Consider the following 15,697-nt stretch of genomic DNA (forward strand, 5'->3'; position numbering starts at 1 on the left):
TGCATGATCATAGTCTTGCTTGCTAGTGAACTTTACTAAAAAATAGCCATCATCAAGAGCTATAACATTGAAATGAGACTTCGGATGCCAAAGCTCAGAGATTCTTTTTGATAAATAAACATAACCAATCGAACGTCCCAAAAGTTTAAGAATCTAAGAGTTTCGCCAGGGCTGTTTGAGCCTGTTCTTTTCTTCTGGCGTTATTTTATCCCTAGGGCAAGTAGCATCCCCCTCATCTTTAGATTCACATGATGCTTCACTCATTGCATCATCATCAAAACAAGCATTCCTAGTCCCCATATGTTGATTCAACAACGTATCTTTGAAAAAAGATTTAGGGAGATTAGGCTTCTCCGGCTCCTTATCATCCCTCCTTGTCCCACCATCCAAAACCTCTTGGTCCTCCACGTCCAGGTAGTTAACCGGAGCATCATCAGGCAGCTATTTATGTTTTTTCCTTGTAGTCCTATCAATCAAATCGTCCTCCTCTATGGAGATAGCATGGTTGCTATTGTCAAAGGCGAGAGCGTTTGCCATCGGTGCTTACGTGGCTTTTAATTTCATTATTCTTTAATAATTATTTTATTTTATTTTACGTAATAATTATTTTTTTTATGAATCTTGCATAACAATTCTAAATGAATTGAATATGTGAATGAAGGTAGTGTGAGTTTTGTTGGTGACAAGGGGAAGAAAGACAGCTGGAGTAATATGAGCGAAAGCATGAAACAGGTGATGTGTGACATGTCATCTTTAATTACTTCCGCTCTTTTTCTTTATTTTTAACACATATTTTCTTTATTTTTCGAGGATTATAATATGTTGATAAAAGACTTTTGAAGTCCATAGAATACACCCAGACCAACACAAAAATTCCATTACCAAAAGACAACAAGCCATACAAAACTAAATAAGACAAAGGCTAAGCCCACAAGAAAACTCAATCCCAGCCCAAAATACAGAAAATCTTAGCTTGCAAAATGGCAGAAAGTCGCCTTTGGTTTGGAGTCGCTTGAGGTTGAAAACTCACCGAAAAGCATTGATTTTTCTTAGAAATTAAACCTGAAATTCAGTGCAAAAAATGTTGTTTAAAGCAAAACGTTAGAGATTAAGCGTATAATATTTTAATAATAGAAGTATTATAAAATTAAAAACGCTAGGCTTAAAATAAAAAATAAAAATATTTAACTGTAAATTTTATTAAAAATTATAGGTTTAATGTAATTTACATTTTTTATAGACTTTCATGCTGCTAATTTTTTTCAAAATTTCAGAAAGATTAATTTTATCAAAATTTTAAAAAATAAATATAATTTTAAAATTTTAGGACCCCAACATGGCTCTACCACTGATTCGAAGAGCAGTTGACATGAAAAAAAGATGGAAACAAGGTGCTGTGACGAAGCATTTTTGTTATGTTAAATAAGTAAATGCATGGAAGCACCTATGTTCTCTCTGGTTCATATTTTTCCACTCATAAAATGCTTTAAGTAGATATATGCTACTGTGCGTTCGATTCTGATTAAAAAATGTTTTTAAATTTTGGCATGCAGATTTCCAATTAGTTTAATTAAAATTTGGTAATAAAATGAAAAATATTTATTATTAATTACATTATTATTAGTTAAAAAAAGGGGGGGAAAAACAAAAGCGTAGGCCAGAGATGCTCTAATCTTGCTTGCAAAAGAGGATGTGGGTCCTACTGAATCATTATTATCTCATCCACTCACACAGTAACTCAGTAAGTGACGAGCGCTCTCTCGGAAGCAGAAAGAAAAGAAAATCCCAACTTTTCGAGCTCCCCTTTCACGAGATCTTCTGAAAAAGCTAGGGTTTTCTCCGTTCCCAAGCCAAAGATTTCCACATTTTATGCTCGTCCTCGCTCTATCTTTCTTTGTTTTCATCTTCGTCATTCTCTCTTCAATTTTGTTGCAGACGCAGTAGTTCGTGTGATCTCTTGCTGCTTCATCCTTCTGTTCTGATCCATTAATTTGTTTCTTGTTTTCTGTTCTGAGGATATACTTTGTGTTCCATAGACCAGACGCAGCATATACCATTTGTTTCCATTTTTCATCGGTTTTTTTTTCCTCTTTAAATAAAGAGACAAAGGCATTAGTTGGTTTGAAGACATCACTTTTTGGAAACTTCCATGTGAAGCAATTTGCGTTGAACGTGATCCGACTATTATTTTCACAGCTCACTAACTGTAATTGTAATTCCACATCACATGGGAACTTTGTCTTTGTCTCTGTCACTGCCTCTGCCTCTGTCTCTTCAGTAGAAAATGGGAGCTTCATTGCCTCGATCCCCCTTTTTTTGGGTCGTTCCCAAGTAGCCTTTTGGGTCTTTTAGTTCTATAGGAAATTATCCCCTAACCTCTCAGGGCTTTTGGGTAATTTTTGTGCGATCAAGAGCTCTCTTGAGATGGATGGCATTGATGCTTTTGTTTTACATCCTCTAAGATTCAGGGAACTTCCAGTCGTTGGCATCAAAGGATATTTACAGTATCTTTTATGTTTGAAATTGAGTTACTGAGTTTATTTATTTAGTTGTTTGTAATTAGTTAGTGATGGAGGACATTGGGTTGGTCAAGCAAGGATGGAAATGGCTGCAAACACAGAAAAATGCATACTCGCGTGTGAAAAATGCGGCACTGCGTTTGAGGGACAAGATTGGGGTATTCGTAGAGCGACATTGGCCAACGGTGTGCAGTGGCTTTGTGAGATTTGGCCAGCTAATGTGTTTCCTGTTGATTTGTTGGAAGGGTTGCATCCTAAGAGGTTTCCAGTCAGTTATCAAACTGGGTTCAGCAGCATTGCTTCTTATAATGTGGAGTGGCTTTCTTAGTCTCACTTCAATGTCTTGTGTGCTTTATGTCTTGCTTAGTATGGTAAGTCTTCTGTCTTTTCGCTGATTTCTTTATTTATTTTCTCTCATATTCTTACTTCCTTTTTAATATGATATTCGGATCCCTGCATTCCATTTCCTTATGTTTCTGGATAAACAATATCTATAGGTGAGTTGAATTATATCAATGGAATCACAGTGATAACGTGATACATCTGATAATTAGCTGCTGAAAAATAACTATACTTGATTCTGGGGAAAAAGGGGGGTGGTTTGATTTGAGTCCACGCTAGCTTGTTACCAGAAGATGATATTTATATTTGCTTCTCAAGAAGAGAGGAGTAAGGAAACAAGGTTGGAGATTTTGTACATAATGGGGTGAAGGATTATCGAAAAAAACATATTTTGGTTTTCATGTCACGGCAATAAATGTATTTGACAGTAGATCTAGACTGGAGTGCTCCACATATTTATTTTCATAGAGGTTAAAACACGCTTAAATTGGGAGTTGTTGGTGTCTCATGCTCAATGTTACTCAAATATGTATGGTTATCTTGATATGTTCCAATAGAGAAGTAATGGCATGCAACCTGCATGCTGGAATGGTAATTCTGGAACTTAAAGTTTGGACTTGGACATTAGCTTCTTGATCTTCTGTTTTTCAACTCTTATTCCTTAATAAGTCATAATTCATTGTTTCATATTGTATCTTTCTTATTTGACAACTTTTCAGATGTTCACATCATATTACTTTGACCCCTTTTTTATGCCTTTCCACCGTTAACTGTTAGCATTTGTTCTTCATTGATGAGTGTGGATCTGAAACCTAGCATGAGCAGGTTGCAGGTTTTCTTGTAACCCAACTTGGCTGTTGTTACATTAGATTTGTAGAGTTGCATCAATCTTATTGGACAGTGTACTTTTGTATAAATGTCACTGACAGTCAGTCCAATATTTCAGGTAGCTGCAGGAGCTGCTGTTCAGTATTTGGGTTATACTCCTGGAATTTTTATTGTAGGACTCTTTGCTATTTTAATTTTGTGGATGTATGCTAACTTCTGGATAACTGGAACATTATTTATAGTTGGAGGTATGTCTTCAATAGAATTTCAATGTTGGTAAATGATATTAAATTCTCATGTCTTTCTTCTGGCTGATATTGTTTAAACAAGATAGGATGATATTTACTGGTCGGCTTCTTTGCATGTTCCTGACGTTAAATAATTAATTTAGAATATATGTTTCTCTTAATTTTTTTTATTCTGCAGTCTACTTTATTTGGGCCAAACAATGTGGACTATATTTTCTTACACTTGTATACTTTTATATTTTTTTTTGGTTTTATTGGAATTTGAGTTGTGTGCTCCACCAACACAGTTAAAATGTTATTGGCTTAAAGCTTTGCTGACACAATAACTCTCAAGGCATTGAAGCACTTTTCTAGACATTTAATGACACCAGATTTAGCTAAGACAAGGAAGATATTGGAAATAAATGAGTAGTCTGCAGTTTGAGGATGATATTGGAAATAAATAAGCAGTCTGCAGTTTGAGATCCTTTGTGCTATCAGCGCATTTAACTTGATCCCTTTTGATGTACAGACTAAACATAATCATCTTGGCTACCTACTGATGTTGTATTTGCACTCTTGAATCTACTTGTCAGTTCTGATGAGAATTAGCATATATTGCTTCTACTTGCATGTGTAATCTGAAATTTTATTGATGGCAACTCTTTTATGGGCATTGACAAATAAAGTGCTTACATATAAGGATAGGCCTTTTGCATTTGCTGAAAAGAAACATTAATGAACAAGTGAAATTCTTTAATATTAGGATTATAAACTCTGACACTTTAGGCATTACTATCAGACTGTGACAACAAGCTAAATAAGTCATATGAAATATATAGTGCAATTGACAATATCTACAATCTGAAGTTAGTTTTGATGGCTACACTAATGGGAACAATTGACTTGTGCATGTATTGCTTAAAATATGGAGGATGTTCAACTTTAGGAGGCTCCAGTTATAAATTAACTTGAGCAGCAGATATAGCCCTGCTGTAACTGGGCCTAACTGGTAGTGGCACTAATAGGAAGTACTTCTACCATATATGAAATTCCTAGTTGTAATATAAATCATTTGTCACTTACTTTCTGTAAATTGCTTGCATAAATTCTCTTGTTTGTGGCTATCTGCTACCTGTCTGTGTTAATAACCATGTATTTTTGTGTGTGCACATGATCAAAGAGTACATCACTGTTATTATATTGGGCATGGCTTGAACTCGATTGACACAATTTCTAAGTGTCCTCTTAGAAAGTTATATGGTGAATTCAAACTCTTTATATAATGACCGTTTTGCTCCTATTCTATGTATCTGTAGTATTTTGAGGTTTAACTCTCCAAATTATGAAAATGCAGGTTACTTCTTCTCTCTAAATCATGCTCGTTTAGTGGTCCTGATGGCGACAATATATGCTATTTATTTTGTGAAAGTTCGAGTTGGATGGCATGGTGTTTTCCTATCAATAAACCTTACATTTTTATCAAACGATGTTTTAAATTTTTTGCTCCAATGGTGTGACAATATCAATGAGAGTAAGCATTTTGAAGAGCAGAAGGAATCTGAAACAGTTATGCGAGATGAGTTCTCTCCGGAGTGTGAATACTCAGTTCCTACTGATGAATCTGAAAAGTTGCAGTCATGCAAATCATCAAGCAAACCAGCCGCTACTTCATCTGTTATCAGCAACCAAAATGAGACTTTCAGTAGAAAGGTGGTTAGAGAAGAAATAAGTTCAGCTGATGAGATGAGAAGGATATTGAATAGTGTAGATCATTATGAAGCACTAGGATTTCCTCGCCATAAACGAATTGATGCTACAATCTTGAGAAGGGAGTATCGAAAGAAGGTATATTAAAAATTTATTAATTGGATTTTGAGTACAAGTTGATTGCTTGATTCTGCTCGTGGTAACTGGAATCAAAACCAGTTAGAATACCTTCTAACTAGGGAAAATTAAACTCCTCTCTGTCTCTCTCACACTCTCTCTCACACACACACACAGGCACACACCTAGAATTTAACAAAAATGGATGAAAAAGGAAAGAGTGTGGACTTACTGGTGCCCCTTTTTAATTCTGTGTCTAGGCCATGCTTGTTCATCCTGATAAAAATATGGGAAGTCCTTTGGCAAGTGAATCATTTAAGAAACTTCAATGCGCTTATGAGGTAAGCATCTACATTCAATAGGAATCCTTCTCTTTCAAGGTTAACGATCTATAGTTCTTTTTTTTCTCTTTTTGATCTTCTGACATTATGTTTTAATTCATAGGTTCTTTCTGACTCATCAAAAAAGTGGGACTATGATGAGCAATTAAGGAAGGAAGAGTCCAAGACTAGGAGTGTTTGTCAAAAGTCCCATGGTACTCATCAGGTAATTCTGGATATTCATTGCTCATAATTTCTCGAGCATTATGGTCATTTTGTCTTTGTTTTTAATTCATTGCTGGTGTGATATTTATGATAAAAAGTGAGAATAATGTGGTCATGTTGATGCAGGACAGAATTGAAAGTTTTTAACAATAATGTCAGAGTTTCTTATGCAGAGAACTTGATTTAATTATTATCTAGGAACATGACTAAATATTTTGGGTGAAAATCAACCAGGAAATAGTAATTTCTTAGCTAGATCAATTGATTACACGCCTAGGTGTGGAGTTGCTTTGCACAATCCCAATTGCCAGAAGTTTTCTAAAAATTGTTTCCTTATGATATAACTAAAAGAGATAGTCTGGATGCATGCATGCGCATGCACAGACACACAGACAAAGTTGCCTAATATTCCTAATTTAACAAAAAGTTGGATTCCATTTTTAAGTGCCAAACTCAAAAGATTTAGTTCCTAAACAACTCCTAGGCCCTAAGTAAAGGATGACAAAATGGAAGACTGAAAATATGGAAACAGTGTGCCCTCCTATATTCTTTCCAAATATAATTTTCTTTTCTAAAAAAAATTATTAAAATGAAACAAAGTTTTCTGATAACAAAGGATAATGATTTGAAGCAAAACAGCTATGGATGGAAAATTACTCATATGAAGGGAAATTCATATATTTATCAAATGTTCTTATCATTACCTTTATAAAAAAAAAAAATTGTCAAAAGTATTCTTGTCATAAGCCACAAAGCAAAGTTTAACTAAATGGTACATAACTCTCAAGAGTAGTTGTGGGCAATTTATTTGTCTTTAAACATCATCCTATGATTTATATATTTGTTTTTTATAAATATAATAATACTTAAATTGTTCCATGAGTATTTTATTTATTTGTTGTTTTTAAAATGTTTATTTGGCTATATGCTTATACAAGAAATTTGTGACATTTAACCATGGATGGTGGCATGAGGTTCATGCAACTTTCATCATTAGTTATGTTTTCTTTTATTATTTTTTTTAAAAGCTTGATTAGCACAGGTAGCTAATTTTTGAAATATAGATGGATGCCATCAGTGTTCAATCTGTTGATTAGATGCATATAAAATGCTTCTAGCATCTGATCGAAGAGAAGTATCTACTTTAGCCTCTTTCAACTGATTGTGATCATAAATGCCATGGTTGTACTGTATCTGTATGTCCTCTTCAGGTTGCAGTGACCCTTCTACATGTCATCAAAAGAAAACTTGCCATGAGTTGGGATGTTTTGCTTTTCTACTTAGATGTAGGATAGATTTAAAATAATTTGAAAGGGATTTTTAAAGATTCTCCCACAGTAAATGGGTGCAATCATTGTTTAATAATCATGTCCACAAGCTTGTGAATGAGTTTAGTATGTGGTAAGCAAGCAAGAAAGTAGTATTGTCATTGCTGTAACATTTGCAGATTGTGATTTCGAATATGGCTATTATTGGTGGTGTGAATTGTAGTTATCCTTGGACACATTTATTTGTATTTGACTGCATTAGAATGTTTTCTAAATATATTCATATTATAAGCAGGCCAACCAAGACTATTGCTCTGAGGAGTCAAGGCGTATACAGTGCACAAAGTGCCACAACTCACATATATGGGTGTGCACCAATAGGAGTAAGGCTAAGGCCAGATGGTGTCAGGTCAGTCCTCTAATTCTACTAGTTGAACTCTTTCCCTTATATCAATTCTGCATCTTTCCTTATTTATCTGAAGACTAGTTTTGGCTTTAGGATTGTTGTCAGTACCATCAAGCCAAAGATGGAGATGGGTGGGTTGAATACAAAGGTTCATTGGTCTTTGATAGGCCTCAAAAGGTACGTACCTCCTAAGGAAATAATTCTATATGAACTATTATTATTTTAAGCTGGATTCAATGTAATTCTTGATACATTACAATTCTAAAAATGTAAGGTTTTGAAATTCGTGAACTTTGGACACTTTTTCATTTATATCCTGTGAAAGGTTTTGAAAATCCTAAACTTTGGATGCCTTTTCATTTATATCCTGTGCTTTTAGTTCTATCAATTTGGTTCATAAGTTTTTAATATTATTTCAATTATGTATCAGATGCAGTGTGTGCTCATGCTAGCATGGCATTGAGGTAGACTTTAACATGGAAAAGATTGTTCTCTTGATGGGTCTTTATTGACCTAAACAATTGTGTTTGAAGAACATAACCTAAAAAAAGCTTTTTAAGCAGCTTCTTGGATGAGGGAATCTAATGGTTTAAAGATAGAATTCTCCATGCGTAATGTTATTGTTTCATATCTGGTTCAGTGTATAAATGTGTGCTTTACTCCATTAAATGACATTCATTCATTTTTTTTGTTTCATTTATAGTGATTTGACGTCTATGCATTGCATCACTGTGCTTATCAATTGTGGTTTCTCCTTTTTAGGTGGAAATACCCTGTGCTTTTGTCTGTGCTGAAAGCAAAATCTTTGATGTGTCAGAATGGGCTATTTGTCAGGTATGTTTTTCTCTGTGTTTTTAGTTGGAGTCTTGATACTTAGGATTCATTACCTGTTAAGAACTCATTTTGACTACTCAAGAATGAGTGCACAAAATTTGAACTGAGCTCTCAGACCTTTATTTCCCATCCTGTCTTCCATGACACTTCAGGTTTACTTCTTTTTTTAGGTCTTGAATACATTGGCAGAAAATGCATAGACCTTTGATGTGATCGAGCTTTTAAATATTTTAGGAGTTATTGTAATTTCACCACTTAAATATACTTTTCTGGAAGGAGGAAAGAAATCAATGAGAAACAGCTAAAATAAGGTCATTTGCTTCTGCTGATCCTAATTCATATTAGTTAGAATGTTACTGATTAGAGGCAAAGTAGCAGTCTTATGCTTCAGCAAATACTTTCTCAAACAACTCTGGTGATACCATAGAGTTGATGTGATTTCCTGTCACAAAAGATGGAAATAATTCCTTGCAGCTGTTTATAGTACCAGTTTTATGCTTTTATTTGATTTATGCAACAGGATGGGACTAGAATAGCTATTCTTGGCTTTAGTTCAGAATTTAATGGTGGAATCATCATTCCATAGAATAGCTGTTCTACCATCTCAAATTTAATTAGGATTTTAGATGTCAAACAGTGCTTACTAAGACAAATCATTAAAAGAAAGCTGTCATTACACAAGGATCATCATATCCACAACCTTACATTAGCCTGAATTCTATTTGCAGGGGATGGCATGTAGGCCTAATACCCATAGGCCTAGCTTCCATGTAAACATGGTTGGTTTGGAGAAGACGCCACGTTCCAAATCAAGCAGATTCCCTTGGGATTTGGATGCTGAGATGATGGATGAGAATGAAGAAGAATTTGAGCTGTGGCTTCAGCAGGCCTTGGCTTCTGGGCTCTTTTCTGAGACTTCCACACGCAGAAAGAGCTGGAGTCCATTCAAATTGCATCAAAAGAAAGGGAAGAAGCAATGGAGAAGATCATCTACTTGAAAGATTGAAGGGACTAATGGAGAAGTACAGAAATTTTCACAGCCCCTCCCAAGTAAAATGGAACTGTGTTTTAGTTGATTAGTCACAATCAAAGATCACTTGTTTCTTCGTCAAAATCTGATATGAACAGTCCCAGCCAAGACAGGTTTTAGGGGTGAGCTGGCTTTGAGAGCTGTAGATGTTTAATCAACATTTCAGGGCATTTTTTAGCATATAACAGTTGATATTTCCTTGCAATGCCCGCCAGCAAAAAACCAACCCCCCCCCCGGCCCCTTCTTGATAAAGAAGAAAAACAAAGGAAATAATTTTGAATGAGATGCACTCTTTTGGTGCATTGTTTTCCCATTTTGTGTAAATATTATTTTGAATAAAATTCTCATTTCGCCACATGCACTTCTTCGTTTTCTTTTAGATGGAACTGGTAACTGCTTGCTTGAAATTTGGTAAATAATGTTGAATTCAGTGATAGGGGATTATTAGGCTAGGATTTACTAATAGAGGATGGTCCTGAATTTTGTGAACTAATGGGTTGTTTGGTTGAGTTGAAAATTGATGAAAGAGACCAGGATCCTCAAATTAGAAGTACATTGGATAAGTGGAAATTACGTGAAATATGCCAATTTTTAATGCTGGGAAATTAAAGCTGCAATTGAAACTGATGATTCAATCTTCTCAAGTTGCTGCTCATTCACCCTGCACATCGCGGAAAGCTTGTTGGGCAATTTTTTTTTATTTAGCCATTTTACTTTTATAAATTGTAGAGAACTGCTGATTCTCTTGCCGATATATTATAGGGCCATAGGCTGGAGTAACAAATGCCTAACCTTGTATCAGATTAGAGCATTGGTGTCTGTGCACAAACTAGACAGAGATCAAAACCCAGTACATTTTCTTCATTTTACTGAACTTCATCCATTTACAAGAAAGAATACATCCGGGCAAACTTGCGTAGCCAAAAGAAATTACCTAGAAAGAAAGAACAAGAAAGGAACATGGTTCCGGAATTTACACGATTAAAAGCCTTAAAAGAACCCCCCCCCCCAAAAAAAAAAAAAAAAAAGAAAAGAAAAAATCAATGGATGTGCTTTTTCACACTGACGTTTAAATACTTTAATCGTACGACGCAGTTAAGCTCGTGGCTGCACTTGTTGAGTTTCCTGATGACAACAAGGTTGACTCATCCAGTTTTCCAGAGTCAGTAAACACATTAGATTTACTCTTTGTTTCAGAGTTGGTTTTATCATAAGATGTCTTTTTCTGGGATTTTGCTTTTGGGGGGCCTCTTACTTTGAGATCCATGAAATCAGTAATTAGACCTGGTTTTGTTATCTTACTATCATCAAGGTCCTTCTCACCAGTTAGCAGCTTGACCACTGTAGACATGGAGGGACGAAGCTTTGGAGCATCTTGTGTGCAGAGTAAACCAATCTTAAGAAATCTACAAGCTTCCTCAGCATCAAAGTCACCGTCCAGTGACGTATCCACAAGCCCAACCAGTTCCCTTCGCTCATAAAGGTCCCAAGTCTGCAACAGGAGAATCCAAATGGGGTGAGCAGTGTCTAAAATATCCATTTTACTATAAGCATCATTTCTGAGGAGTCTTACTACAACAAAAACATGTGAACATTTGTCCTCTACAAGACTACAATATGCAAATTTGTTAATATCCAAGGATGCCCAAATTGGTAAAACGAATATACGAATCATGGATTAATTTGTTCATAATCTCCAAGGATGCCCAAAATTTTTGGTGACTGTTGATACTTGATAGGGAGACAGCATGAATATTCTTCTAATATTATTTTTCTTGTGTTAGGTAGGATGATAGGTGGCCAAATTTTACACTTTGTATAAACTATAATTTTAAAAGAAAAAGTGTCGATCAAAATAAAAAGAGGATGTGCAAATCAATTAGGACTTAGATATGGACTGAAATTAATAAACTGGATTGGATTTAGTATTTCATTTGGGAAAACTAGGTAGTATTTACCTTGATCCAGTCCAATTCTGACCAATGGACAGCTTTAAAACTAGAGATCATGCCTTCTATTTTGGTAGAAAATTGGTGATAATATGTGTGGAAAAATATTGAGGATCGTTTCACAAACACGGTAATCTGTGATTATGTTATTCCCTCTTCTCTTGCCTGGTTTCAATAAAGTTTGAACCTAGTTATTGTTCTTAATCATGTTGACTATCAAGCGAGTTAGTGTGAGCAGTCATTTAGCTTGTGTTCTTGAGTGCCCAACACAAATATTACACACAAAGGACAGTTTCAAGAAAACATGTCTCAAAATTGGAAACACTGCAGAATTATGTCACTTTTACCTATCCAATAGCCATTAGCTTATCATAATAGTAAGGACTGGAGATATTCATACCCTTTCTAAAAGATATTGTTCGTCGACAGGTAACCGTGTATTTGTGTTGCATCTCCCACTGACAATTTCCACAAGCAGGACACCAAAACTATAAATGTCTGCTTTCCTCGTCAGCTGCCCCCTTATTGCATACTCTGGTGCCAGGTAACCTCTAAAACAGCAAATATAGAGTTACTACGATATCCATATGTAAGAAAGGATTATCCATTACTACTTCCCAATAGTATATCCAGCATGATTTCAAGAAAAATAAACACTTAATATAACCTTTTCCCAAATGCTAGTGTGGAACGGAGAAAAAAAAAATCAACTATCATTTACTGATATCAGCTTTCTAAAGTATTGGATTTGAGTCATCAAACATCATTCAATGTGTCACAATGCCAAATAAACAAATGATAAGCAATCAGAATGTTTTGATCATTTGTACTCTCCGTGAAAGTATTCATTTAAATTAATGCATGCATGGACTTGATTGTGGCTGACAGCATGCTGGAAACATAATTAACAAATTGATGAAGAAAACAGAAAGGTTGAAACTTACATTGTTCCAGCCACACGTGTACTGACATGAGTCATGTTAGGTGGGATAAGCTTCGCTAGACCAAAATCTGAAATTTTGGGAGTAAGGTCTTTGTCAAGGAGAATATTGCTGGCCTTGATATCTCTATGCACAATGTGTGGCCGTAAATCTTCATGGAGGAAGGCAAGCCCTCGTGCTACACCAATGCAGATTTTAGATCGTGTTCTCCAACTAAATTGGATGTTACTGTGACTGTGACCTCCTCCTGAAAGAGAATATTCTTGAACACTCAGATTCAATCATGATTAAACAAAATTCAAGCAAGCATTATGTAAATGTTATTAAGTTAGATGCATAAACATACTATAGTTACTGATCTTAACATCATACTGTAATGAGAAATAAATAACAAAGCACAGAGAAACAGTTTAGCAAATTTCTAGGTAACAAATAAAAAAATGTATACTTACCAAGAAGAGTTTGTGCGAGACTGTTATTCTCAAGATAGTTGTAGACTAAAATTCTGTGCTTTCCTTCCGCACAGCAGCCGTATAGCTTAACTAAATTTTGGTGCTCTATCTCTGATATCACATTAATCTCTGTTAAGAACTCTTTAACCCCTTGTCTGGATTCAGCTGAAAGAACTTTTATAGCAGCAATTTTCCCATCTTTAAGCTTTCCCTGAGCATCAAGAATATTTCTTTAGGGATGAGCTACTCACAAGAAAAAGAAAGGAAAAAGAAAATACTATGCTTTAACAAAATAAGTAATATATTTCAATAATAATCATATACTTACCTTGTATACTGAACCAAAACCACCTTCCCCAATTTTGTTGGCCGGATTAAAATCTTCTGTAGCATTTCTTAGTTCTTTGTAGGTGTAGAGTTTAACATTGTGAATGCCTGCAACCTCTGTTCAGAAATACAACCTAATAAGAAACTTTATTATTGTGGGATGTGGAACATAGAAATATTAACTTCAGGCATATGATCATGTGGAAGAATAATTATCTCAGAAGGCTTTTCTAGTCAAGATATATGCATGTACATAGAAATGTATAGATAAACCCACCCACTTCCCCACTGGAAAAACGAAAAGAAGTGCTTCATTTTTTATTTTTTAATTTTTTGCATCTTACCTTCGTCAACCCCAAAAGAACTTTCTGCTGAAGAACCAAACTTCCGACCAAATAAGAAAGAAAAACAAGGCATAATTGTCTTGACTAACCAGTCTTCAATACCGACTATCAACAAATGATTAAATGAACAACTTCCAGGACCAGGTAACCTGAATCATCAGAGCCAGAAATACATATATCTTAGGTGCAAAGTCTTGAAGCATACAAATAAACAGATAAGCACAATAAAAATTTTGGGTACAATTGATCTGGGAAGTTTCAACTGATGCCCACAAATTCGCAAATTCATTAAGAAAAAGAAAAATTACAACTAATGATAGCTTGTTATTTTCTCATGTGGGAACACAGATATCTTGAGAAATGATACAAGTGAGCTAACGGAAACTTAGATCAGAAACAACAACAATAAGAAGAGGAAGAGAAATCAGTATAGTATGAGAGTACTGAGTAAACCAACAAGAGATTGGCCAAAGAACTATATAAACAAAAGAATGAAGAAGCTAATTGAAATTGAAGCGTCCAATTAGTAATAGTGAAGCATCAGAAAAGAAACAAGATCAAAATGAAAAGATGAAGAGAAGAAGAAGAGAGGATCACCTGAAGAGAAAATCCCAGAAAGAAGCTGAGGATGAGATCGTTGAGAACAAAGAAACAAATAATTTTAGGCAGTACAAGGATTGGGGGAGAGGTGTGAAATAGAAAATAGAATGGAAGAGGCAGTATAGGCAAAGTCCATGAAGGAACGCTCACGTTCTTTGAAATTTCTCCCTCTGCGCTCTGACTTTGACTCATCTCTCTCTCTCATCATTAAAACTTTTATTTAAGATGAATTAACAAATAAAAAGATGAAATTTTTATTTTGAAAAGATATCCTCAAGATTAATTATTAAATTTTTTATAAAATTAAGTCATTCATTAATTTTTTTAAATTATAAAAATTAAATAATAAAATATTTAATAATTAAAACTATCTTTTAAAATTGAAAAATCAATATTTTATAATATAATAATTAAAGAAGATTTTTTTATAGATTATTTAAATTTTTTTAAATTTTAAATTGCTTAATTTGTATGATATTTTATAATTGTTTATTTTTCATGTTTTAGTTTTATGAAATTCTATAATAGAATTTTATTTTTTTAATGTGCATCCTTTTTTGTCTTAAAACATTTTAGGATATTTCCTCTTTATTTTCATTTTGAAAAGTAAAATTTAATAATTTTAGAAAATAAAAAATTTTTATCACTTCAATGAATTTAATGATATTATTATCATTGGTGGGCAGGACAATGATTTGGGAGTATTTTAAAATAATTTATAGTCAAATAATTAATAATAAACAAAAAATGAATTGATGAGAAGATAATATAATTTATTCTATAAAACATATGTAATTAATTAAAAAGAAAAAGAGGGTCATGTGAATGGTGGGTAAAATAGGCAAAGTAAAAAAACCAAAAAAAAGTCAACTAGCAAAGGCGTCGTCATGACTGATTCAGCTGCGTTTTTTTTTTTTTTTTTTTTGGGAATTTGTAGACTTAGGAGGAAGGAATTCAGCAAGGACGAGGAAGCGAGAATCTATCTATGCTCGTTCCTTCCTTTTATTTTTTTTAATTAATTTTTTTAGGCACAATTCTCACATGTTGTAAATATAATATTTTTAAATTACTTAATTACTTTCTTATAATTTTTAATTACCGGAAAGATCAAAATAATTCAACCTCAATTTTCAATGTTTAATATGTTATACTCAAAGTTTGACGGCTGAATATATTATAAAAATTGATGTGCGAGGAGATTTTTAAGGGTTTTTAAATTTTTTCATATTATATACGAATTTTTTTTTATTAAAGCAA

General features: G+C 34.1%; 2 protein-coding genes across 3 annotated transcripts; one reads left to right on the forward strand and one right to left on the reverse strand.

Annotated features, from left to right (window-relative positions):
* The first annotated feature begins 1,732 nt into the window (after positions 1–1,732).
* Positions 1,733–10,182, forward strand: LOC110601916 (dnaJ homolog dnj-5). 2 transcript variants are annotated; one of them, XM_021739316.2, is made up of 9 exons: positions 1,733–2,890; positions 3,808–3,937; positions 5,274–5,764; positions 6,004–6,084; positions 6,188–6,289; positions 7,852–7,965; positions 8,056–8,139; positions 8,725–8,796; positions 9,525–10,182. In XM_021739316.2, exons 1-9 carry the CDS (start codon positions 2,570–2,572, stop codon positions 9,792–9,794), a joined length of 1,665 nt encoding a protein of 554 aa, XP_021595008.1. In that variant the 5' UTR covers positions 1,733–2,569; the 3' UTR covers positions 9,795–10,182. The 2 variants fall into 2 exon arrangements, with proteins under 2 accessions (XP_021595008.1, XP_021595010.1); XM_021739318.2 differs by lacking the exon at positions 1,733–2,890 and adding an exon at positions 3,668–3,686.
* Positions 10,183–10,663: 481 nt separating this feature from the next.
* Positions 10,664–14,592, reverse strand: LOC110601918 (cold-responsive protein kinase 1). The gene is made up of 7 exons (XM_021739320.2): positions 14,438–14,592; positions 13,841–13,989; positions 13,498–13,613; positions 13,170–13,380; positions 12,721–12,964; positions 12,177–12,327; positions 10,664–11,319 (listed from the first exon to the last, which is right to left on the reverse strand). The coding sequence occupies exons 2-7, from the start codon at positions 13,911–13,913 to the stop codon at positions 10,906–10,908; spliced, it is 1,209 nt and encodes a 402-aa protein (XP_021595012.1). The 5' UTR covers positions 13,914–13,989; positions 14,438–14,592; the 3' UTR covers positions 10,664–10,905.
* Between the last annotated feature and the right edge of the window lie 1,105 nt (positions 14,593–15,697).

Source organism: Manihot esculenta, chromosome 15, assembly GCF_001659605.2.
Source record: "Manihot esculenta cultivar AM560-2 chromosome 15, M.esculenta_v8, whole genome shotgun sequence".
Taxonomy (NCBI): domain Eukaryota; kingdom Viridiplantae; phylum Streptophyta; class Magnoliopsida; order Malpighiales; family Euphorbiaceae; genus Manihot; species Manihot esculenta.